At 38.9% G+C, this 25,221-nt stretch overlaps 1 protein-coding gene across 8 annotated transcripts in view; it reads right to left on the bottom strand.

Annotated features, from left to right (window-relative positions):
• LOC126161881 (heterogeneous nuclear ribonucleoprotein R) overlaps nt 1-25,221 on the bottom strand; it is a 113,360-nt gene that overhangs the window by 3,502 nt on the left and 84,637 nt on the right. For 4 of the 8 annotated variants that reach the window (XM_049918015.1, XM_049918014.1, XM_049918013.1 and 1 more), the window contains exons 9-10: nt 14,759-14,907; nt 11,273-11,447 (exon numbers count right to left, since the gene is read on the bottom strand). In XM_049918015.1, the coding sequence (XP_049773972.1) occupies nt 11,273-11,447; nt 14,759-14,907 (324 nt within the window). Of the gene's footprint in view, nt 1-11,272; nt 11,497-14,758; nt 14,908-25,221 lie in introns of all 8 variants that reach the window. The other 4 variants (XM_049918017.1, XM_049918016.1, XM_049918018.1 and 1 more) reach the window with 4 other exon arrangements.

Genomic DNA, 25,221 nt, shown 5'->3' with positions numbered 1-25,221 from the left:
CCAATTAGAATCCTCAGCGAACCAACACGACAATGATAGTGCAAGTATACATGCGACGTCACAAGCCAAAGATAAAGAGACAGAGAAAGTACTGGGAATTGAAAATGTAATAGTCATGGGGGACTGGAATGTGGTTGTAGGGGAAAGAGCAGAAGAAAGTATTATGGGAGAATATGGGCCTGGTACTAGGAATGAGAGAGGAGAAAGAATAATTGAGTTCTGCAATGAATTTCAGCTATTAATAGTGAATACGCTGTTAAAAAATCACAAGAGGAGGAGATGTACTTGGATTTTAGTTAATTACATTGTGATCAGGCAGAGATTCCGAAATCATATACTGCATTGTAAGGTGTATCCAGGAGCAGATATAGACTTAGATCACAATTTAGTAGTGACAAAAAGTAGGCTGAAATTTTAAGAGACTAGTCAGGAGGAAACCATGTGCAAAGAAGTGGGATACAGAAATTCTAAGGAAACTTGGGAGTTCATTGAGGCTCTAAATATTGTGACAAGGAATAGCTCATTAGGCAGTTCAGCTACAGAGGAATGGGCACCCCCTAAGAAAAACCATCACAGAAGTTGGGAAGAAAACAGTTGGTGCAAAGAAGATTACTGCGAAGAAATCACTCTTAACAGAAGAAATACTTCAGTCATTCGATGAAAGTAGGCAGTACAAAAACGTTCAGGGAAATTGAGGAATACAGAAATACAAGCCACTGAGGAATGCAATAAATAGGAAATGCAGGGAAGCTAAGGTGAAATGGCTACCTGAAAAATGTGAAGAAATCGATAAAGAAATGATTGTCAGAAGGACTGACTCAGCACATAGGAAAGTCAAAACAAACTTCGTTGAAACTAAAAATAAGGGCACAAACATTATGATGCAATGGGAAATACCAATGTTAAATGCAGAGCAGAGAGCGCATAGATGGGAAGAATACATTGAAGGCCTCTGTGAGGGGGAGGACTTGTCTGATGACATGTTAGAAGAAAAAAACAGAGTCGATATAGAAGAGACAGGGGATCTAGAATTAGAATAAGAATTTGAAATAGCTCTGGAAGGCTTAAAATCAATTATGACAGAAGGGATAGATAACATTCCATAAGAATTTCTAAAATCATTGAGGGAAGGGGAAACAACGATTATTCACATTGCTGTGTAGAATGTACGATAAACCACCTGACTTTGGAAAAATATCATCCAAATAATTCCGAAGATTGAAAGAGCCCACAAGTGTGAGAATTATTGCACAATGAGCTTAACCGCACATGCTTCCAAGTTGCTGACAAAAATGATATACAGAAGAATGGCAAACATAACTGAGGATTTTTAAATGATGATCAGTTTGGCTTAGAAAAGGTGAAGGGACCATAGAGGCAGCTCTGATGCTGTGGTTGTTAATGGAAGCAAGACTAAAGAAAAATTAGGACAGATTCATAGGATTTGTTGACAAAGAAAAAGCGTTCGACAGTGTCAAATGGTGCAAGATGTTTGAAATTCTTAGGAAAATAGGTGTAAACTATAGGGAGAGGCAGGTAATATACAATATGTACAAGAGCCAAGAGGGAATAATATGAGTGGACAACCAAGTACGAAATGCTGGGGTTAAAAAGGGTATAAACCAGGGATGTAGTCTTTGGCCCCTACTGTTAAATCTATACATTGAAGAAGCAATGACGGAAATAAAAGTAAGGTTCCATGAGTGGAATTAAAATTCAAGGTGGAAGAACATCAATGATAAGATTCACTGATGACACTGCTATCATCAGTAGAAGAGTAAGAATTATAGGATTTTCTGAATGAAATGAACAGTCTAATGTGCACAAATGCATTGAGAATAAATGAAAAGTAATTAGAAGCAGCATAAATGAGAACAGTAAGAAACTAAACATCAGGATTGATTATCATGAAGTAGATGAAGTTATTCTGCTACCTAGGCAGCAAAATAACTCATGATGGATGGAGCAAGGACAACATAATAAGCAGACAACCACTGGCAAAAGGACTCTCCGGACCAAGAGATGCCTACTAGTGTCAAACACACACACACCTTAATCTGATGAAGGAATTTCTGAGAATGTACGTTTAGAGCACAGTATTGTATGGTAGTAACACATGGGCTCTGGGAAAACTGGAAAAGAAGAGAGGCTTAAGCATTTCAGATGTGGTGCTACAGAAGGATATTGCAAATTAGGTGGACTGATATGGTAAGGAATGAGGAGGTTCTCTGCATAATATGGAAAACCCTGATAAGAAGGAACAGGATGGTAGGACATCCATTACGACAACAGGGAATAACTTCCATGGTATTACAGGGTAACAGATGTAAAATTGAAAAGGAAGACAGATACAGGAATACATCCATCACACAATTGAAGATGTGGGTTGCAAGTGTGACTTAAGAAATTCCATCATCATCATCATTATTATTAATCCTTGACAGTAACTTAACCTTGCAGGGTACCCATGGAGGCCCATGGAACACCACTATATGGCTGCTAAATCACTGCCAAAACCCCACCATCGTTCTCTCTTGACAGCAAGCGGTCTGCATCATAGGTTTGGGACAGCATAAGCCAGACGTGAAGTCAGCCAGAGATGGAAGCAGAGTGAGACAGGACTCATCTAACCAGATGAGTTTCTCCCATTGCTCTTTAGCCCAGGTTTTATGACTTCAGCACCATGTTTTAGCATAGTTTAGGAATTCTAGCTCATCCTGGAATTCCCAGCTTATAGAGTTCCTTTCATGTTGTTCAGGTGCAGACAAAGTTCATAAGTGACACTCAGTTCTGTAGTGACTTCGGCAACCGTTTTCCTGTCCTCTTCTCTTATATCTCAATGACTGCCTATCACAATTATTCAATATACACTTTTGTCCATGTTGTTACTTGGTAGATTATCTTTTCCTCTTTCTGTGTAAGCAGTATGTATCTTTGATACGTCAGCGCTTGAAACACGAAAAGCTACCTTGTTTAGGGAACCACCCACCATATGAGCACCAAATATTTGTCCACATTTGTATTCACTTAGCTCTAAAATTACGTACTCTGAACTACACAGAACACCGTTCTGAAAACGAACACCGCTCTGAAAACGAACACCGCTCTGAAAACGAACACCGCTCTGAAAACGAACACCGTTCTGAAAACGAACACCGTTCTGAAAACGAACACCGTTCTGAAAATGAACACCGTTCTGAAAATGACTGACACTTGAAACTTGTTGAGGGCATTGCACACACGCCATCTGTGGTCAAAAAACAGCACCACCTGCAGTCTGCTAGTATCTGCATTTTTGTTCAAGCATGCATTTCTTCCGGTGTTTCCATATTTTTGTCCATCCACGGTAGTTTGTACAATCACATTCAGGATATAAACTCTGATTAAGCCTACATCTATATGGGCTAAAATTTCACCCATGGCCCACGTTAATAGCAAACATACTATTACTACAGCACATTAAATGCGACAAATTGCTGTGAAGGAGGTATTCTGCGTCCTCACATTTGGACTTGGACTCAATGCTGCACCCTTTCCTGCATTAAGCTACAAATTCTTTCAAATGCATCTGTATCATCTTGTAGATCTGGATGAGATTGCACTATTCGCTGCTCCACTTTTTCAACTGTATTAACGAAAGTGTTGTGCACTTCAATTCTGAGATGACTCGACACAGGAAATACCTGAGAATGACCTCACATGCCAAGGTACAGGCTGTGCTCAGTCAGTCATATCAGATATCAGATCATACTGGCATGTTCGCTATCTGTCTTACACCAGCAGTAAAATGCACCTACGGCCTATCATGCATGTACCACATTACCTAACACTGCACAGGTTGCACAAGGTATGGTACACCTGGGGTGAAAATTGAGTCGAATTACATTAGGACTTACGTTTACATTTCAAATATATTTGTACTAACTATGACAATACATACTGAAGTCAGTGGCAGTTTGTAACCACATATTATTGATCATCTCCCAGACAAATTGTATGCGGACCCATCTTTAGTGGAATGTTTTTGCTTCTATTATCATATACTTTCCCATGTGTCAGTTTTAACCTTTAATTATGATAAACTCTGTACGTAGAATAACCATTTTTCCGCACTAAAAAAATGCTTTTAAAGAGCTCACAAATTACCCTAATGTAAGGGAATTACAATATAACTCCAATTTTGCGTGACCTCGATTTAGCGTAAACCTGCATTTAATGGAAGAAATTTCAAGTCCCGAAAATTATTCCGTAAGTGCAATGCAATTTTATATTTGATTTAACGTAATTCGTATTATGGCAAAACCCGCATTGGTTGTTGTTGTTGTTGTTTTCAGTCCTGAGACTGGTTTGATGCAGCTCTCCATGCTACTCTATCCTGTGCAAGCTTCTTCATCTCCCAGCACCTACAACAACCTACATCCTTCTGAATCTGCTTAGTGTATTCATCTCTTGGTCTCCCTCTACGATTTTTACCCTCCACGCTGCCCTCCAATACTAAATTGGTGATCCCTTGATGCCTCAACACATGTCCTACCAACCGATCCCTTCTTCTAGTCAAGTTGTGCCATAAACTTCTCTTCTTCCCAATCCTATTCAATACTTTCTCATTATTTGTGTGATCTACCCATCTAATCTTCAGCATTCTTCTGTAGCACCACATTTCGAAAGCTTCTATTCTCTTCTTGTACAAACTATTTATCGTCAATGTTTCACTTCCATACATGGCTACACTTCATACAAATACTTTCAGAAATGACTTCCTGACACTTAAATCTATACTCGATGTTAACAAATTTCTCTTCTTCAGAAACGCTTTCCAGCATTGGAAATATTAAATATTGAAAACAACACAATAGTGGCTTTTGCGGCCCGAATGCATGCCACACTTTTTTTCCGGTTTTAGGAACCCAAAAAACTGCCTGCAGTTTACATTTGGGTGCAAAGCCTAAGAAGTTCCAAAAAATGCCACTAGCTGCCACCGTAGTTTCAAGTAATGAATGTTAAGGTATATTTTATTATGTGCAAATTTGCAATTTTTCAAATACGAATTGTTCACAAAGTTCTTGCAAGCTTTTGATGAGCGAGTGGGTGCTAGAAACAGGAAGGCTGTTCTCTTTATGGACAAGTGTCCTGCTCATCCAGCAGACATTTCTGCGGAATGTGAAAGCCCATTTCTTTCTTGCAAATTGCACTAGCAGGCTCCAGCCCACAGATCTAGGGATTCTTCGCAGCCTGAAAAGCAAGTATCGGAAAGCTCTTGTCCTTAAGACTCTTGCCTTTATTGATAGGAATGACGTGCTTAAATTGAACATCCTGCAAGCAATGCATATGCTCACAGGAGCTTGGAAAATGGTAACTAAGGAAACCACCTCAAATTGCTTTCATACGGCTGGATTTAATGAAATGATCCCACACGACAAAGACAGTGATGAAGCAGTAGTGGACATGCATGACTGGGTGCAGGTATCTAACAATTTACCCATCACTTTTGATGAATTTGTGGCTTGTGATGATGATGATGCCATCACTACATGCATCTGAGATGTTGAGGAAATCATGCGAAGAAGAAGGAAAGCAGAATGATGAAGGTATCAAAGAAGACGATGATGTAAGGGATGAAGTAATGCAAATCATCATCATTCAGTGAAGCTATTGCCAGCACACATTGTTGGGTCACATCATGTAAAGTGGACAACCCTGTTATAGACATAGTAAATCGATTGGAGATGGACATTTTGAACCTAAAATCCAACAGTGCTAAAAAGCAGACTACCATTTTTGATTGCAGGTATTTCAAAAAAATGAGACACTGTGAAAGTTGTGTAAATGTGTTTCGAATATAGGAAGAGTAACTCAATTTATTATATTACTGTAATTGTGTAAGTATTTTGTGGATGTTTTAATTTTGTAGTGTGCTAGGAAACTACATCTTTGACTACTGTATTAGTGCTACAAAAAAAGTTGCAATTATAGTATAGTGTGTAGGGTAGGTATCTCCTTGTTTTACTGTTGTTATTGTGTAAATTGTGTGTGTCGGTGTAATTCATGTCAATACAGGCAAAGAGTTCTGGAAAAGGTTTGCTTTCTATCAACATCTCGACTTAAGGTAAACCCTCTTTTAAGGTTAAAAAATTCTGACCCCTAGATATCTAGCACTTGAGTAAGATTTTGAAATTTATTTGTTACACATGAGTGTCTATGTCATGCTTACTTTAAAGGAAAAACAACTTACTTCCACAACCACTACATACAGATTTGTTTTATAAAAGGTCTTATGAATGGCATAAGAAAAGATAACTTACATTGGAGAGGGCGGGGGGCATCAAATGATATGTGCCTTGTGAAGGATACATTTTCTCGAACTGGCCCTGGTCTGATACAGGGTGTTTCAAAAATGACCGGTATATTTGAAACGGCAATAAAAACTAAACGAGCAGCGATAGAAATACACCGTTTGTTGCAATATGCTTGGGACAACAGTACATTTTCAGGCGGACAAACTTTCGAAATTACAGTAGTTACAATTTTCAACAACAGATGGCGCTGCAAGTGATGTGAAAGATATAGAAGACAACGCAGTCTGTGGGTGTGCCATTCTGTACGTCGTCTTTCTGCTGTAAGCGTGTGGTGTTCACAACGTGCAAGTGTGCTGTAGACAACATGGTTTATTCCTTAGAACAGAGGATTTTTCTGGTGTTGGAATTCCACCGCCTAGAACACAGTGTTGTTGCAACAAGACGAAGTTTTCAACGGAGGTTTAATGTAACCAAAGGACCGAAAAGCGATACAATAAAGGATCTGTTTGAAAAATTTCAACGGACTGGGAATGTGACGGATGAACGTGCTGGAAAGGTAGGGCGACCGCGTACGGCAACCACAGAGGGCAACGCGCAGCTAGTGCAGCAGGTGATCCAACAGCGGCCTCGGGTTTCCGTTCGCCGTGTTGCAGCTGCGGTCCAAATGACGCCAAAGTCCATGTATCGTCTCATGCGCCAGAGTTTACACCTCTACCCATACAAAATTCAAACGCGGCAACCCCTCAGCGCCGCTACCATTGCTGCATGAGAGACATTCGCTAACGATATAGTGCACAGGATTGATGACGGCGATATGCATTTGGGCAGCATTTGGTTTACTGACGAAGCTTACTTTTACCTGGACGGCTTCGTCAATAAACAGAACTGGCGCATATGGGGAACCGAAAAGCCCCATGTTGCAGTCCCATCGTCCCCGCATCCTCAAAAAGTACTGGTCTGGGCCGCCATTTCTTCCAAAGGAATCATTGGCCCATTTTTCAGATCCGAAACGATTACTGCATCACGCTATCTGGACATTCTTCGTGAATTTGTGGCGGTACAAACTGCCTTAGACGACACTGCGAACACCTCGTGGTTTATGCAAGATGGTGCCCGGCCACATCGCACGGCCGACGTCTTTAATTTCCTGAATGAATATTTTGATGATCGTGTGATTGCTTTGGGCTATCCGAAACATACAGGAGGCGGCGTGGATTGGCCACCCTATTCGCCAGACATGAACCCCTGTGACTTCTTTCTGTGGGGACACTTGAAAGACCAGGTGTACCGCCAGAATCCAGAAACAATTGAACAGCTGAAGCAGTACATCTCATCTGCATGTGAAGCCATTCCGCCAGACACGTTGTCAAAGGTTTCGGGTAATTTCATTCAGAGACTACGCCATATTATTGCTACGCATGGTGGATATGTGGAAAATATTGTACTATAGAGTTTTCCAGACCGCAGCGCCATCTGTTGTTGAAAATTGAAACTACTGTAATTTCGAAAGTTTGTCTGCCTGAAAGTGTACTGTTGTCCCAAGCATATTGCAACAAACGGTGTATTTCTATCGCTGCTCGTTTAGTTTTTATTGCCGTTTCAAATATACCGGTCATTTTTGAAACACCCTGTAAGTATACTGTGTGAAGTTCTGACTGGTAGAAAATATTCATTAAAATTTATGACTAGTATCGGGAGCACTTTCATAGGTGTGAACCCTAGAAAGAGTAACATTAATGCCATCACCAGAATATCAAGGAACCCAATAACTATTGTACAAAGGATGGATCTGTGGAGGGCAATGGCATTATTTTTCCAACTGGACAAAAAACATCTGCAACAAGTATCAAAAATCTGTAGATGAAAACTCTGAAAGAATTTACACAAGCTCCACAAAAGAAGTAATGTGGAAAGCTATGTGAAAATTTACAAATTTTTAAAACACCAAATACAGTGGCACTGTGACGCGCTAACGGAGCAGGAGCTTTGAAAGGTTTTAATACACCCAATACTTCAATGCAGTTGATCAAAATACAACTTAGGGCCTTGGGATGTATGCAGAAAAAGAAGCACTAGCAGTAAGAAATATGTTACTTCTGATAACACGAGTGTAGCATATTAATAACATTTTGGAACGGAGTGTACCTGCAGTCCTCCTCCTATCCTTGGCTATGGCACAACTTCCGTGTCAACACCAGCACCTTTGATGCCCCGTAAGTTGTATCAGACAAGTGATATATGGTCTTTCTTTTTTAATCCATTCCTTGTGAAAAATGTTACAAATGTCAGTGCATAAATGCTGATTATAGACTGAAGCATGCAACAACGTTTCTAGTTCACATAAAAAATTATCTACAGCATAATCCAATGTTCTTACAGCACCTCAACCACTAGTTACTCAAAAAGGGAGTACATCAGAGCAATTGATTCAAAATTCTCAAATGATTTAATGAAACTACCTGTAATTAAATCAAGTTTATAATGTCACTCTTAATACTGTCTGCTCTAGATGTGTAAAACGTGATGTTGCCACCAATCCCTAGTATTCTTAACATGTTTATGCAAGCAATTATTCCTCCTAACAGGCATTCCAGTGTGGTGACGCATGTCGCCTAGGCGGCCCCTGTGTGCTCTCGACGTATGTCCTGCCACTTGGTTACCCACATGCTCTAGACGTGTAACGTACAAGGCACTTTGTTGCCAGGTGGCCGAATTCCGGTTCCGAGTCCTTAGTGCCTATCCCACATCCAACCTGTGTATGTGTGCTGCTGTGATCTTATTAATGTTGTTGTTATGATCTTCAGTTTATACTGAGAAAATGGCATGCCATTGTGAGTGTACACAGGAAAAAAATAATGCAGATCCAACAAGAAGCAACAGCGAGAATGAACTCTTTGATGGGGATGATAGTGGTGTTTCTGACAGAATCTCTAAGTGGGTCTAAGTGTCTCTAAGAGAGAGTCCTGAGCCATGTACATAATATGGTGAACATGTCCGCCTGTCTAGTTCCGAAGCTAAAATTTGTGACAGTAAGAGTGAAATCTTTGAAAAAAGAATATGCTTCAGTGAGACACGTTTGACTGAAAGGAAAATTATTTTTGTGTCTTGTTTGAAGATTCAACTTCGGGACACGAGTGTGGATTAGGACAAAATTCCAGTGTTCTTTTACTTCTCCTGTTTTTTAACAGGAGATGCAATGAGATCTATTGCAGACAAAACCAGATGTAATGAACCACAGATGAAACCAGCAGATTTTATTTATACACCAGGACAAATACACCAGAACCCGTGCATTCTAGGTCGTCAAGATTACAAGAAAAGGGATCTGAGGAATTTACTCTTTCACTGCTGTTTACCTTTTTATGGCTCTCATGAAGAAGCTGAAAAACGACTCACTACTTCTCCAGGGACATATTCTTTAATACACAAGTTCCCTGAGCCATACTTTATGTCTCCCACCATCATGACAGCAGGAGTACCACCATTGTGGCTCTCCGAAACACTGGAAAAATGGGACTCCTACCTAGGTTGCCAGTGCTCACCAACAATGGCCATCCAGGGCAGTGAAGAACTGTGACACTCTGCCATTCGCCATCATGTCCATGCTTCCTGATCATGGCACCACTCGAACCATTGTGGTGTCTTATTTAAACACAGCCTACGGGTGGGACAATAATTCATAAGTCCAGCTGTTGCTGCTGCTGGTGCCCGTCTCCGATCAATAGTGCGGGGTGACAAAATGTTTTATGTAGTCCATATTTGTCCTCTGACAGCAGGCGCTGATGTGTAGGGATTAGGATGTGCTTGGTGCACAATATAGTAATCTGCCCTTGTCGTGGCCAGATGTGGTTGTCATATCTGAATTCCCCGCAAACCTGGACACTGCATGACTCACCAGCCAGTCACATGGATACTAATGAAACCACTTACAAACACTGCCAGGTGCTGGTAACGCTAATGCACTTCAATAGGCCTGGTATCAACATTAAACACAATCTACACTAATGCAATCTGGTGGCTGTTCTGCCTATCAAAGAGAATTGCAACTATCAATTACACATCTACTGCTTGAATGTATCTGTACAAAGTTACATCGTTATCTGACCAAGTCTTGTGGCTACGTCTTTTTTTTTTTTCTTTTCTTTTTTGTCATGTAATGTATATTTTTTCCTATTCCCGACACATAATTACTATTCGGATACCATCACAAATTATTCGAAAAACCTTGATTATTCGGTTTCAGAGTTTGCCTAGAGAACTTACTGCATTCATATTCTTGAAGTACAATCAGCAACTTTCAAAGAGTTCTCCAGTTCACTGATATCTTTCCCTGAAAGTAGTTTACAGGAGTTGTATCGCACTAGCACACAAAACAACCAGGAAAGGTTCAAATTTTCCACTTCTATAACATTTATTTCAAAACTTCCATTCAAAAACCTAAGACTTAACATGTCATTGCATCAAAGCTCAATTGCAGTCATCCATCTTTGATGCCCAAGAAGTAAATAGAAATTTTAAAAAATTTACTTGCTGTTAAACTGGACAGTGGAACAAGTGCTAAAGTCCATGCTCTTTATGTAGCATATGTACTAAAAACAGGCAATTCTGTCATGTGACAAATCACTTAGTTTCCTATCACATACAAAACATGTCCACCTTGAAATTGTGTAAGACGTCTCATGAAATGAAATGAAGAAATGTGTAGTGATGGTTCCCAATGATTATCGATGTATTAGAATGATATCAGATAGATTCATTATTTCCTAGAGCTATTCCAGTGATAAATATATGGAGGACGGCAAGTACTATGAGAGTAACTACGAAAGAACACTAAGTTACTGAGGTGAATTCAAAGTGACACGTCACTTTTGTCATAGCCTGCTAAAATCCTACTAATATGCCGAATTCTGTCATGCCAAATATAAGATTGTGTACCACACTTTTAAAGAAATAGTTGTGAAAGTGTTGATACTTACCGTCCTCACCTGGTAAACTTCCCTTGGCGCGCGCCGCCCCACGTACGGCTGCCCGTGACCCCCCACGTGTTGCCACCCCGGATACCGCGTTGCGAGAAGCCCCACGGGTTCCCCCACGTCCCGGGGGCCCACCTGCCCGGCCACGCGCCACGACTCCACGCCCACGACCAGCCTGCTGAAACACCATACGTCAGATTCCGAAACCAAGAGGTCATGCCAGCCACCTGAAATCAACATAATGTTCAAATAATTGAATTTCATACTGTGAATATAGAAATAAAGTACTTACACAATAAAACCAGTACTAAAACCAACATAATCTAAAGTAATCTTTCTTAAATGTGCTGCTCCTAAAAATATCGAGATAGATAACCAAGTTTTGCTGTTATGAAAAGTGCTGCCAACAATAAAAACTGATCTATAAAGAAAAGTACACCGTGCACAGATTCCTGCTCAACAACTTTGTAACTCACCTTAATGGCAGCTATGGAACTTGAGAAACTTTTATAGACATATCAATACCTCTATTCAAATTATGAACTGTTGAATATCATCAACTGGTGAAAACTAACAATCACTGAGCAGTTCAGAGCAGTACTCAAAATAAATATTCTCGTGTTTTCTAATAATAAATGTTAATTCATGAGTAAGTGAAACACTGTGATATGTGGGCGCACCCGTGTGCGCACGCACGCACACTGAGAGGGAGGGAGAAATTTAGTGACAGTAGCAGCTGCGATTTGGTAAAAGAGGTACAGATAAGAATGTAAGGCAACAGTGAATTATTTATTATGGATCTCTCTATGTTGCAACACAGAATTATTTACTCATTGTTAATTAATCGTCATCCAGGAATTGATCACCAAGTGTAATAATCTAACACAATGGAATATGGAGGAAAGAGATTTTCAATAAACATTTTTCAATAAACACATTTTTGAAGTAAGACAATCATTAGCAAGAGTCTGGAAGCTTCAAGACTAAGAGCATTGACAACAATGTTCCAGGTTTCTGCAGCACAGAAATGAAAATGCTTTAACAGAAGGCCACATTCTATTTGAAAATTCTGACAAGCAAAACATCCATTGAAATGTTACTGGATAATGTACTTTAAATGTTGGAAATACATGAAAGTCATAAATAAAAACCAAAATCTGAGCCAAAGCTAAGTGAATAGTTAATATCGTCCACAACAGGAACAATTGTGTGTCAGACATGCAAATTGAGAAACACAAAAGGCCCTTTAATGGGAGAAATTAAAAGATGGAACATGTATTAGCATATGTACATCACATCCTTTGTTATCCAGCAAATTTATTTATTTGTGAGTTGCTACTAAATGGCCCTTCCTTTACTGTCCAAAATACTTTTAATTTATAATTCAAACACACCCAGGGTTATCTCACTTCAATCAACTGACGAACTTAAAAATTCGCACCACAGAAGTAACTGATGTTCACTATCAGATTGTGATAACCACATAAGTGGAAGCTTGGGGACACACTTGGATGAACAGGAGTGGTGACATGAAATAGTATAGTGAGAGGGTAGGAAGGACTAGGAAAAAATGGTTTAAATTAGGGAAGTTGCAGACTAAAGATTACTCACCAATGAATTAGCACAGAAGAATACTGGCTACCAGCACAAGGTGGAAGCAAATGACATGAAACAGCTGGGTACAGTAGAGGATCAGGTTCAGTGACAGTGGGGCAGCAGTTTGCTGGAATTGACAAAGGAGGGAGGGAGCAGCCCATGCTGGCAGTAAGGGTTGGGGTTCAGGTGGCAGGCAGCGAGGCTCACTGACAGCAAGAGGAGCAGGGCTAGACGGCTTGCTGACAGCAAGACTGAAAAAACGAGGATTACTGGCAGTAAGGGGCAGGTGGAAAAATAATAGTGACTGTTAATGAAGGCAAGATTGAAAGAGGAAAAGGGGGGGGAGGGGGAGAAACAGAATTTTAGTTAGTATTATAAGAAAAGCTTTTCTCATAAAAAACCTATCTTACAGAAATCACTGTTAATAAATACAGGAACTTACTGGGTAAAAAATTTGAACTTAGATACAGCTGTTTAATAAGAATTTCTAGGATATAAATTTTCTGCCCCTTCCCTCTTGAGCTACACAATGCAAAGACTGACACTAATTGAAAAGCACGTATGGAATGTCAGTCAGTGCCAATCATTTAATCTGCAATATTTAGAAACAATGAACTGGCCATTTTAATACTGTACATTTGACATTAAAGGGGTTTTTCAATTGAGTAATGTCCCCACTATTCTAAAGGAACTGTGCACGTAACTTCCAGATATAAACTGATAAACATTACTTCACAGAATTTATTTCGAACATGTTCATCCGTAATTCACACTCTTCAAATCACCATCTGTCAACATTTTCAACACACACCAACCATACGTTTACAAATTACTGTTACAATTGAGTCCAAGGCATTTAAATTTCACTGTTCCAGTATGTTGTACACTAGTTCAATACAAATGCTTAAGTGGTATGTGCTGCCAGTATTTGGCTGATAAATTTTACGATATGTGAAATATCTTAATTTATGAGCAAATAGCAGGGTTATCCAAAATGAGAGACTTAGAAGTTTAGGGAATAGGAAGGGAAGCCAAAGCATCTACTGCCACTTAACTAAATGCTGAAGCATCTAAAAGCAGCAAAAAGCAGAAAGCACATCAACTAAAGCTGAAAGCCAGAGAAATGTATGGAACTTTGTCAGCATTATGCATTTTGTGTATGTGCACAAGGTAAGTAGCTACAAATCTGCAAAAAGTAATCTAACCTTTCCTCAACAGCCCAAATAAGCAACAATAATATACTTTTCATTAAGAATCTGCGTAATTTTCTTGTTTATGAACCAGAGAGGGAATATGGAGACAATGTAATATCTGCAGACAATTCAGCCTGCAACTAAGTTAATCGTTGACTTATCCTGAAAAAATTACCACGAATTTCAGTACCTTTTTACAGAACAGAAACAAAGTGCGTAATTAAGTGAGGAAAAGTTAGTTGTCCATTTACAGCAGTCATGTGCCCCGGAACCCATCCCTTGACCTTTTGGATAACCCTGCAACTAAACAGCAAGAAAATGAGATTACCATATCTGAGCCAATACAGGCACACACATACCGCTCTTCATAACTACAATACGTATTTCCCTACAAAACCTCAGGTATCAAGAGCATCCTTTTCCCGGCTAAATTTAAATATTGGAAAGAAATTTTTGAAGCCTATATCAGTGGCTCAGATATGATAAGCTACTTGAAAGTGATACTGTGTCTTTGGTAGGGAAGTCAGCTTTTTATCTGAGACTGTACTCATTGTAAATAGAGAAAAAGGACATGGTTCTGGACTCAAATTGTGGACTCGGTTTTCAGGGAGGAGGGAAAAAAATGAAACAACAGACAAAAGACACAGTGCCACAGTCAGAGCTAGCTAGCAACGTTAACGAATCAAACGGTTCGACCCACCGGCTGAGGCGGTCTGCCCCTCCCTCTGGCAGGTGGTGGCGGCGGCGGGTAATCGAAATAGTAATCCTCATAACGATAATAGTCATCGTAATACGGATCACTGTAGCCGCCTCGATAATCCGAATAACCGTAATACTCGTAATCGTAATCTATAAACACACAACAAAGACCCAATTTCAGCCACGACGAGCTACCTTTCCTTCCGAAAATTGCAGTAATTTAACAAAAAGGCATGCCGGGAAAAGAGAAAAGTAAATTAAAATTTTCAGGCCAAAATCAAGAGCTAACTACATAAAACATCTTTTCTGAACTTCTAATCTCCAACTGAGGTGCTAACTGATCACAACATTGCTACAACAATAGTCAAATAAAACAGATAACGAAGTAAAACTACCACCACACACACTACACCAGATAAACTCATAATTCACACTTACCTCTCTACCATAGGTAACTTCAACCTGGTACCAAACAAAAATAAGTCAACTTATACCAGGTGAAAGTTCCTTCAATACAAGTTTAACCATATGAAATACAATTTTATACGAAACAGAACAATTAAATACCTCAAAGTAAGGTTACCATATCATGCAATTCTGGCAACCATGCTCATCTATAAGACAACAACACTCGTGCAGTAATTATCAGTTCCTAAGGGAAAGCACAATGTCTGTCAAATCCTACTGAGTGCCTTGAATGTAGAAAAAAATTGAAAATATTTGATAGTTTTGGCTTAATATTCTACAAATAGTTTAAAACTGGGTGAAACTGCAAGCACTCAGGATTCAATGACAATATAATATTCATACATGCACAAGGAGTAATAATGAACTCTCCACTTCACCACGTAGCCAACAATAATAGTGATAAATTGCTGAATAGCGCGCCACAAAATTACCCAAAGCAAACACACATATTTACTATTCTGCCAAAAAGGCATCATTTTCACTGAGCGACTCCCTTTGTTTGGCAGAAAAGACATTGACACATACTTTCTGATGAGCACTTCAGTTTTCAATCTAATGATGTGCTTAAAATCATATTTTTAGCAAACTTGCTACCATTAACGGGTTTCGTACAGGTATATTTTTTCACTTCAACTTCGTCTTATTCACAATACATCACAAACTGAACATATCCTGGAGAGTGAAATCCTTGAACTGAACCCCAAGCAAACAAGTTATGGATACTATTTTATATTTAAAAAAAAAAAAAAAAATAATAAATGGTGTATTATTCAGAAGCTGTAATGCAACTGCTTTAAGTAGATTACAGCACTGTCACAGGCTCAGTATCCATGACAATGGAGTCAACTGCACTTCCAAAGAGTCTTCCACTCACTCAAGTTCAGAGAACAAAAATAATATTACTTTCTTAAAGTATCTGTCTGAAGTGGATGCCAATAACTGTACAATTCTCCAAACTAAACCAGTCTCATTCTCATTACTCAGACAATTCAGGAAGTAGTACCTTCCACCACACGACTATCTGACAAGTGTGTGAAACTACTAATTCACTAACCTGTGACGACGTATGTTACTTATAATTTATTAATTCCATTTTTCACTTAACTTATATAGGAACTGCACTATTTCGCTTGGAGGTTTCTCTAAAATATTGTTCTTACCGTACATACACCAAATTATGATCAACAATAGGAAAACTGAGTTTATAAATTAAAACATTAGTCAATCCTCCCCAATTGAAACTATTATTTCTCTTTAATACTATTGTGCTGTTTTCCATTATCTTCATTTCTAGGTTGACTAAATGTATGATTAGAGCACCATCCTCGAACCCTTTCTTTCATTTTGGCAGATTAAAGAGTCTGGTACCAAAAGTTTATGATTATATAACTGTATGTGTGAGTGGTGAAGGAGAAGTTGGAGGGGATAGAGGTGGGGGGGGGCATGCTTTGTCATATAGTCAAAACCAGTTTTTCTCGAGTCATTCAACTACAGAGCCTGACAATTTGCATAATGCTACATTTTAGAGTCCTTTTTCTTACTCAGTCTTTTCCTAATTTATCTAAAAGACGCAGCTTCTGGGAAACAGCAAAGAAGATAATATCAATGTGGGTACGAAACAAAAAACTACAGCTGACAGTAAAACTTCTTCAGGAGATAGTTTTGAATACCAGTTCATTAATTTCAATGTCTACGGTTTCTTTAGAGTGTTTCAGACAGACTGTTTCCAATGACAAGGCCACCACAGATTTCCTTCTCACTGACCTCCTTTTGCTTTGAAAAAAATCATTAAACACCTACTTCATATTACTTTGGAATATTGCATTCTTACTTGGTATAGAAAAATATTCTTACTAACTTTGACAAGACCTTAAATTTTATGTACAGAAATTTCAGAAACAACTATTACTAGTAAGCAAAGTATATTAGCCTTTACAGCATTTTACCAGACATACAAAACATGCGTTTTGATACGATTAATGTTATTTACTCAATTTTGTAGTTTTCAAATAAAGTGATAAAATGTTCTCTCCCTCTCTCTCTCTAAATAGTACTGGTTGCAGAGCAACAAGTGATGCATGATGCACCTTCTGAAGTGCTTCCAACATAAAGAATTCTAGAAATACACTCAAGAGTCAAAGAAGCTGGTACACCTGCCTATCATGTAAGGCCCCTGCAAGCATGAAGAAGTGCTGCAACACGACATGGCATGGCATGGCCTCAACGGGGGAAGGAGGGGGGGGGGGGTCATCCGTAAATCCATAAGACTACAAAGGGGTGGAGTCTGAAAAGCATGTTGCAAGGCATCCCAGATATGCTCAATGACGATCATGTTTGGGGAATTTGGTGGCCCGCAGAAGTGTTTAAACTCAGAAGAGTGTTCCAGGAGCCACCATGTAGCAATTCTGGACGAGTGGGGTGTCCCATTGTCCCGCCAAAATTGTCCTGTCCCATTGTCCCGCCAAAATTGTCCTGTCCCATTGTCCCGCCAAAATTGTCCTGTCCCATTGTCCCGCCAAAATTGTCCCGTCCCATTGTCCCGCCAAAATTGTCCCGTCCCATTGTCCCGCCAAAATTGTCCCGTCCCATTGTCCCGCCAAAATTGTCCCGTCCCATTGTCCCGCCAAAATTGTCCAAGTCCTTCGGAATGCACAACAGACATGAATGGATGCAGGGGATCAGACAGGACGCTTACATAAATGTAACCAGTCAGACTTGTACCTAGGTGTATCAGAGGTCCCATATCTCTCTAACTCCACACACCCCACACCATTACAGGGCATCCACCAGCTCGAACAATCCCCTGCTGACAGGCAGGGCCCATGGATTCATGATGATGTCTCCATACCCATACACATCCATCCACTCGATACAATTTGAAACAAGACTCGTCCGACCAGGCAACATGTTTCCAGTCATCGACAGTCCAATGACGGAGCCAATGGACCCAGGCAAGGCAGCCATCAAATGTACAGAGTGGGTCTTCAGCACCAAAGCCCATATTGATGACGTTTTGTTGAATGGTTTGCATCCTGACACTTGTTGATAGCCCAGCATTGAAATCTGCAGCAGTTTGCGGAAGGGTTGCACTTCTGTCACATTGAACGATTCTCTTTAGTTGTCGTTAGTCCCATTCTTGCATGATCCTTTTCCAGCTGCAGCGATGTTAGAGTGTTTACGTTTTACCAGATTCTCGATATTCACAATACACTCGTGAAATGGTCATACGGGAAAATCGCCAATTCATCACTACCTCGGGGATGCTGTGTCCCATCACTCATGCACCAACTACAACACCACATTCAAACTCACTCAAATCTTGACAACCTACCATTGTAGAAGCAGCAATCGATCGCAGAACTGCGCCAGACACGTGTTGTCTGATATAGGCGTTGCTGTCCGCAGTTTACATGTATCTGTACTTCGATAAGCATGCTTGTACCAGTTTCTTTGGTGCTTCAAGGTAGTTATGACACTGAGGACTCATCTGGAAGTCTACCACATAATTTTAACACAGAACCAATTCATGATGAAAGTGCAACGGTACTCAGCCCCTGATGTTTACGCAAGATCAACAACAAATATATTTTAAGATAGTAAACTACCAGCGAGATACCAACAAATGAGTCCTAACTTTGTGGGACATGCCCACGATCTAAAATCTCATAAACGTTTATGGACACAATTTCAAAATAAAAACAGTTGCCATCATGGCAGCATTCCATTTCCTAAGACTAAAGGAAAATAAAAAACAATCTATCAACTTCCATTTAACAACTAAATCACTGCTTTCTCCCAATCACCTCTAAAGGACATATGACATACAAAGGGACACTATCAACAGTACTGTATCAGTTTCCATGATGTCATGTAAACATCAGACCTGTTGACAACTACATTAAAAACTAGGCACAATTATTTTGTGAATGAGACAGAATCTTAATTAAAACTACATTCTGTGTTGCCACAACCCTTAGTTGCTAAATCAGAGTTGTGTTGTTTCTTAAAAATGGAAACTCCTTTCCATACAAATGTTACCGAACTACATGCCACTCTTAAAATGAACTTCTGATACAGCTTTAACCCCTGCAAGAACCACTGATTATGTGCAACTGAAGCTGTAAGTGTCCCGATTTAAAGGCTATGGCCAAGTCAAACTGCACAACTTAAGTGAGGCCCTATTTTTAACTATTCTGTAAATTGTTTCCCCTACTGGTACAGGTAACATTTTATTACTTTTCCAGAGTTGTCTACTATTTTCAATGTATTTCTTACTTAAAAATCCACATTTAAGTAATGGTCCATTTCTAATTTTTTATCCTTTGCAACCCATCACATTTCTATTTAAGATACAGTAACACAAACTGCCAAAAAATAGGGGAAAAGACAGTATTATTTACTTACAATGAAAATAGGAACAGTGTTTTTCAAAGGTTTGGCAAGAGCTCACCCTTTTCACTTACCTCTCACAGATCTTACTGAACGAATTTCTGCAGTTCAGTTTTCTCATAGATCACATTAAGATGTCCAGTAACCCCCAAGAGAAAATAAGCTGCATGAAATTAGTAAAAAAAAAGACTAAATTCAAACCCAATATAATATCAGATACTTATCTTGATCAAAAATTTCCTTCACTTCATCCCAGTTATATCAAACCACGACTGTAGTATCATGTCTCATTTGTTACAATTGTGTGTTTATTTACCTCTTACATGTTTAAAAATGGCAAGACTGGTTGCGATGTCAATAGAATATGAATTCATATACACTATAACCTCGTTAGCACAAAATCTTTTGACTGTATCATAGGGCTTTTTAAAGATATGTTAGGTGCACGCATGTGGTTGAATCATTCTAGCAATAATATAATGATTTCTTCGTGCTTAAGCCCTATGAAGTTGTTCTGCTGGTTGGCTGTATCATGTGCAAAAAAGATATTCAATTTCATCTGGACAAATTTCTGGATAAAGTTGATGAAGAAATTGTTAACAGCTGTTTGCATGAATTTGCCAGAGAGAGATGTGATGTACCTCGTGTGATGTGTTCAACACGGATGAAACTACTTTTCTACTCCCCCCCCCCCCCCCCTTCCAAGCTGCAAGCTGGAGACGAAAGGTGATAAGTGTCATACTTGAGCATGAAGCACACAATGGGTAACTGTTGCCCTGGTATGTAATGCTGACGGCAGTGAAATGTTTTGTTGCTGGGTTATATAAGAAAAACCACATCATTTTAAAAACATAAATATATTTAACCAACATAAAGGTTGCACTTTTTCCAAACAACGTGACAAGCCACTTTCAGCCCTTGAATCAAGGCATCACTTCTCTCATGGAGGGAGCTTATTGCAAATAACTTCCAAGAGCTGCAATTCGTGCTGCTGGAAACAACACTGCAACCCCAAATTGGAGTCTGCATGACATAATAAAAGCCATCACAGCAGCCTGGAACTTCATGTCGCCACATCATATACAGAAGTGCTTTAACAGAGCCTGGAGATATAACACTACTAAAAGTGGCCACGAGCTAGGTGATGCCACTTCAGTTAATGAATGGATAGTTCTGTAAGACGACGTGAACCCTGGGGTTAGTTTTGAGGAATTCATTAACATAAACAACAATGTTGTTGTATGTGCTTTGTAGAATCTGATGTGCCAAAAGCTGTGACTGAGGTGCAAGAAGAGTAATAAGAAGAAACTGATGAGATGGAGAATACAAATACCATTCTACCTACCCATCAGGAGATATTTACAGTCTTTGACAGCTTAGAACAATTCGCTTCCACACACAGGTCTCACTACTGAGTTTGCAAACACAATAGTTACAACAACTGGTTGTGAAATTACAAGATTTTTCCTTCCTGTTAACGTCAGTGAACCTTAATTCAATTTTTTTTCCAAGAAAATAGTGTAATTTGTAAGTAGTTGCACTTTTGCAGTCACATTATAGTGTTTTAACTCTACAGTAATGTAAAGTGACTGATACTGTAGTGTATTACGCATTATTGCATTTCCGTACACATACACGTAGTAACATCGGTTTTTCACTTAACACAAACTTTCTTTAATATGAACACACTATTTTTTGGTCCCTTCAGATTTAGATTTGTGTTAATGAGGTTAGAGTGTATACAATATCGGGCCTGGTGGTGCAATGTACTACGTTCCCTATTAAAGAAAGCAACACGTGTTAATAGAAGCTCAGTGGTGTACGAAGAGGCATAACACTGTCCTACGCCATTACATTTTCTGAATATTGGCAAAGATGAAGTTTGTCAAGGTATGTATCATTTTTAAAACATAAGCCTGACAGTTGAAATCGCTCTTAACACGTTCTCACAATGAACTGGTTACATTCATCAGTGGATGGCAGGCATTCAACTATGATACCAACACTCCCACAGTTTTCTTCCTCCTGCACTAAATATGCAAACATGCAGCAACATCTATCCACAATAATAAAAACGTGTGCTTTCCCTTATTAGAAGAGAGAAAATATCGACTTTATGTAGCCTATGTGAATTGTTTTATCAATGGTGCTAAAGATCAACAATAGCTTCATGCAATTTGTTAGTGCACTCTGCATCTACATTCCATCCATATCAAAACATTTTCATCATTAACACTGCAGACACGTTACCCCCAAAAAAGTGTAGTTCGAATACTAGCTAAGAAAAATTATATTCTTCCCGACAGTGCCAACAGACAGTATTAGAAGCTGTCAGTGAGTATGTAACAGGATTTTGGGGCAATATACTTAGCAGATAGTAAATCAATTCTATTCCAAACTCCACAAAGGCTCTTCTGCTATGCATCTTTGAATTGTCTATCAGAACAGCAAAGGAGCCATTATGGAGTTAGCGAGCAACAAGTTGAAACTTTGGGTCAGGCTGTAAGTTGTACTTTCAAAGTGCAATTCATAGCATACTGCAACAGAACAACTGTGACATGTTACGCTACACAGTTTTAACTTATCACAAACATTCAACTTAACTTTTCAGTATCTCTTATATGGCAAGTCTTTGTCAGCATCCACAAATTTCACAAGCTCCAATAACAATGTCACTCAACAAATTACAATCTCTTAAGCTTCCAATATCACATGTGATTCAAAACCAGGAATGCTTGCATACTTAGTGAAGTGTATGTAAGATGTGCTGATGATAAAGTAGTATATGTTCATTAATTCCAATGTAGTTTTACTCTGACTATGCAGTGAAAGTGGTTTTTGTTCGAAGTGAGAAAAAAAAAAACATATAACTAGTTGCATAACAAAAGAGTAAGACACACACACACTAGCAAATATACTCTACGACAGAACAATGTAATTCCACATTAAAAATAAAGGACATCAAAAACAAAAATACCACAATACAGCAAAATAACACCTCTGCAGCAGCCAAGCTGAATTACCTTCAAGCCCCCATGTGTGAAGTGTTATTAAAATGGAGGCTTCCTTCCAGAACTAGACATCCGTGCCCAGATTGCTACAGCAAATACTTCTTAACCATTTGAAACAGAAGCCCAAACACATACTCATGTAGTTTAGGCATTAAACAGGGCATTAAACAGGAGTCTAATAACAATGATAAAATCTCAACAAAATGTTTGCCACACCTGTTGAACATTAAAGATCCTACACCCTTGGGTGGGAGGGGATAAATTCACTCATAAATGAGTGAATTTCTATCAGCAGCACCTCGAATCAAAAATAAACTTGTTTTCTCTCTCTCTCACTGGGGCACAGCACATAGCAGTCATTATACAACTTCACATTAGAGCAAATTACTCCAGTTTTCAACAAACTTGACCACAAAATTATTCAAGTATTTGAAAGTTGCAGTGAACAAGATAACAATAATGACCAAATAGCAAAGAAATAACAGCAAGACACAGTGGAAGTAGACTTATTTTCTTACTAGAAAACCTGCAAAAACAAATAGGATGTTAGAAGAAACCCATTTTATTTTATCACATGTATTTTACATTTAACATTTCCTTAAAAAAAATGTTGAATTTGCTTCAATGGCTCCAGCAGAAGAGCAATATGGAAACAGTTCTGATTTCCTAAAACAAGTAGCTATTTAAATTAAAAATGAGCACAAGTTTCAAACAATTAAAAAGTAACTCAGATGATGAGCTCAATGTAGTGTTTAGCTTTAGTAATAACATTTGAGAACCCACGCAAAACTAGCAACTTGTTTATGAGTCAGGGCAGTTCCTATGTCAAACTAAAAATGTGGACAATACTGAGTAAATATTATGGATGTAATAGAGGTGGTTTGATAAGAATCAGTCACGCAGAGGCAGCACAATTGAATTGCTGGTTTTTCTTAACCCTTTTGCCACTACAGATGTGCTCTCCGCATTTCATGCTGACTGCAGCTTTGTTGTGGCTTTACTACTCACCAAATTCTGTGCTGAGACTGTGTTCCGCCCAAAATGAAATACTTGTAAACTGACTCACATATGTTACAGCCCGAGATCTCCGTTCAATAAATAACTAATTTTCTTTTCATTATTCATCATGGTTACCTCGCTGCATCAAATTACATAAAACATTGCACGAAATTTTAGAGAGATTGCAAAGGTAAAAACACACTGCAGAAACTTTGCATGTGGTTGATTTTAGCTCATCCATTGCTGTGGATGAAATATAGATACAACATCCAAATTTTCTTTAAAACGACAAGCAGAACGATCTCTTATTTTGTACTTGAGTTATTGGTTCTTTTATACCTGGCAAAAGTTTGCACACATTGCATCCAGTCAATTTCTGCACATCAGGAATCATTGGTCATAACAATCTTCATATTTCAAACACGGCTCATGATATCGAAATGAGGTCTCCCCCCCCCCCCAAATGATAAAATGTAAAAAGGCACATAATTTTAAGTTCTGGAGTAATTGTGTAGACATCACTTAAGTAATTACTTGTCATGATTTCTTTTCAGCAGCATCGTAATCAGTTGATAAATGTGGCTTGCTTTGCGCACTGAGTAACTGAACATTATGTGAAAGATTCAGTTTAAAGATTGTCCAAACCTCCAACAATTACTTGAAAAATAGTTCTGGGATGTTTCCAGCTGCCACATCCTGAATACTCTTCGCTGTTACACAGTGTTCCTAGGAAACTGCACTAACCCTCCTCACAGAAGACACACCTCATACAATTCCTTCATAGTGAGCAGAGAAAGCGCCTGAGGCAACAAATACTCTTGACTGTCTGGCTAATATTGTCACTTCTATTCACCATTTTGGTTTTTGAATTTTCCACTTCAAACTTACGCCTTTTGTAAAATTCCCATTTCAAAACTACAGCATGCAATGTCAACTGGAAGTTCTGACTTTTGGAGTCGAGGAGAAGCTTGGGTACATCCCTTGCAGAAGCAATCGTTATGGTGAAGATTTGTATTTTTTATTCTACCAAAATCATTTCTTTGTTAACTTAAGACATGCAACTACTGCAAACATGAAGTAATTTTGCTTTTGAGAGCACTGTACCTTGAAAAAACAAGACTATGTGTTAACCGTTCAGGTCACCTATAAGCCATCTCATTGGTATTTAGAAATCTGTATTTTATTTTTCATTTTAATATTCTCCTGTGATGTTGGAGTACAATTTATTGTGCCCTATATTATCAGAAGGAAAGGTTGTCTGTTCATGTGGAACATGATCTGCTGAGAACATGTCCACTATGCACACATTCTTGGTAGCCAACAAGGAACACTGGAGCAAAATCATGTGGTAAATGCTGACTACCACCTGAAGCGTCAGTTTCAGGCCAGACACTCACTCCAACAGACTTTCAGCCAGCAATGACATAATTCCTTTCCTAGTCTTTCTTTCTTGAACTTTGTTCCAATACGGAAATTAACATCTTCTTATGAGTGCCATAACTGGATAAGACTTCACAAACCAATGTTTATCCTGAACAAAGAATACACTTCTTTTTCGTTCAAAAAATCTATGCCTTTCCACTGGACTCACGTTCGG

This window comes from Schistocerca cancellata, chromosome 2 (genome assembly GCF_023864275.1).
Source record: "Schistocerca cancellata isolate TAMUIC-IGC-003103 chromosome 2, iqSchCanc2.1, whole genome shotgun sequence".
Taxonomy (NCBI): domain Eukaryota; kingdom Metazoa; phylum Arthropoda; class Insecta; order Orthoptera; family Acrididae; genus Schistocerca; species Schistocerca cancellata.
Note: the sequence above shows the minus strand (reverse complement) of the source record. Positions and strands in the feature narration are given on the sequence as shown.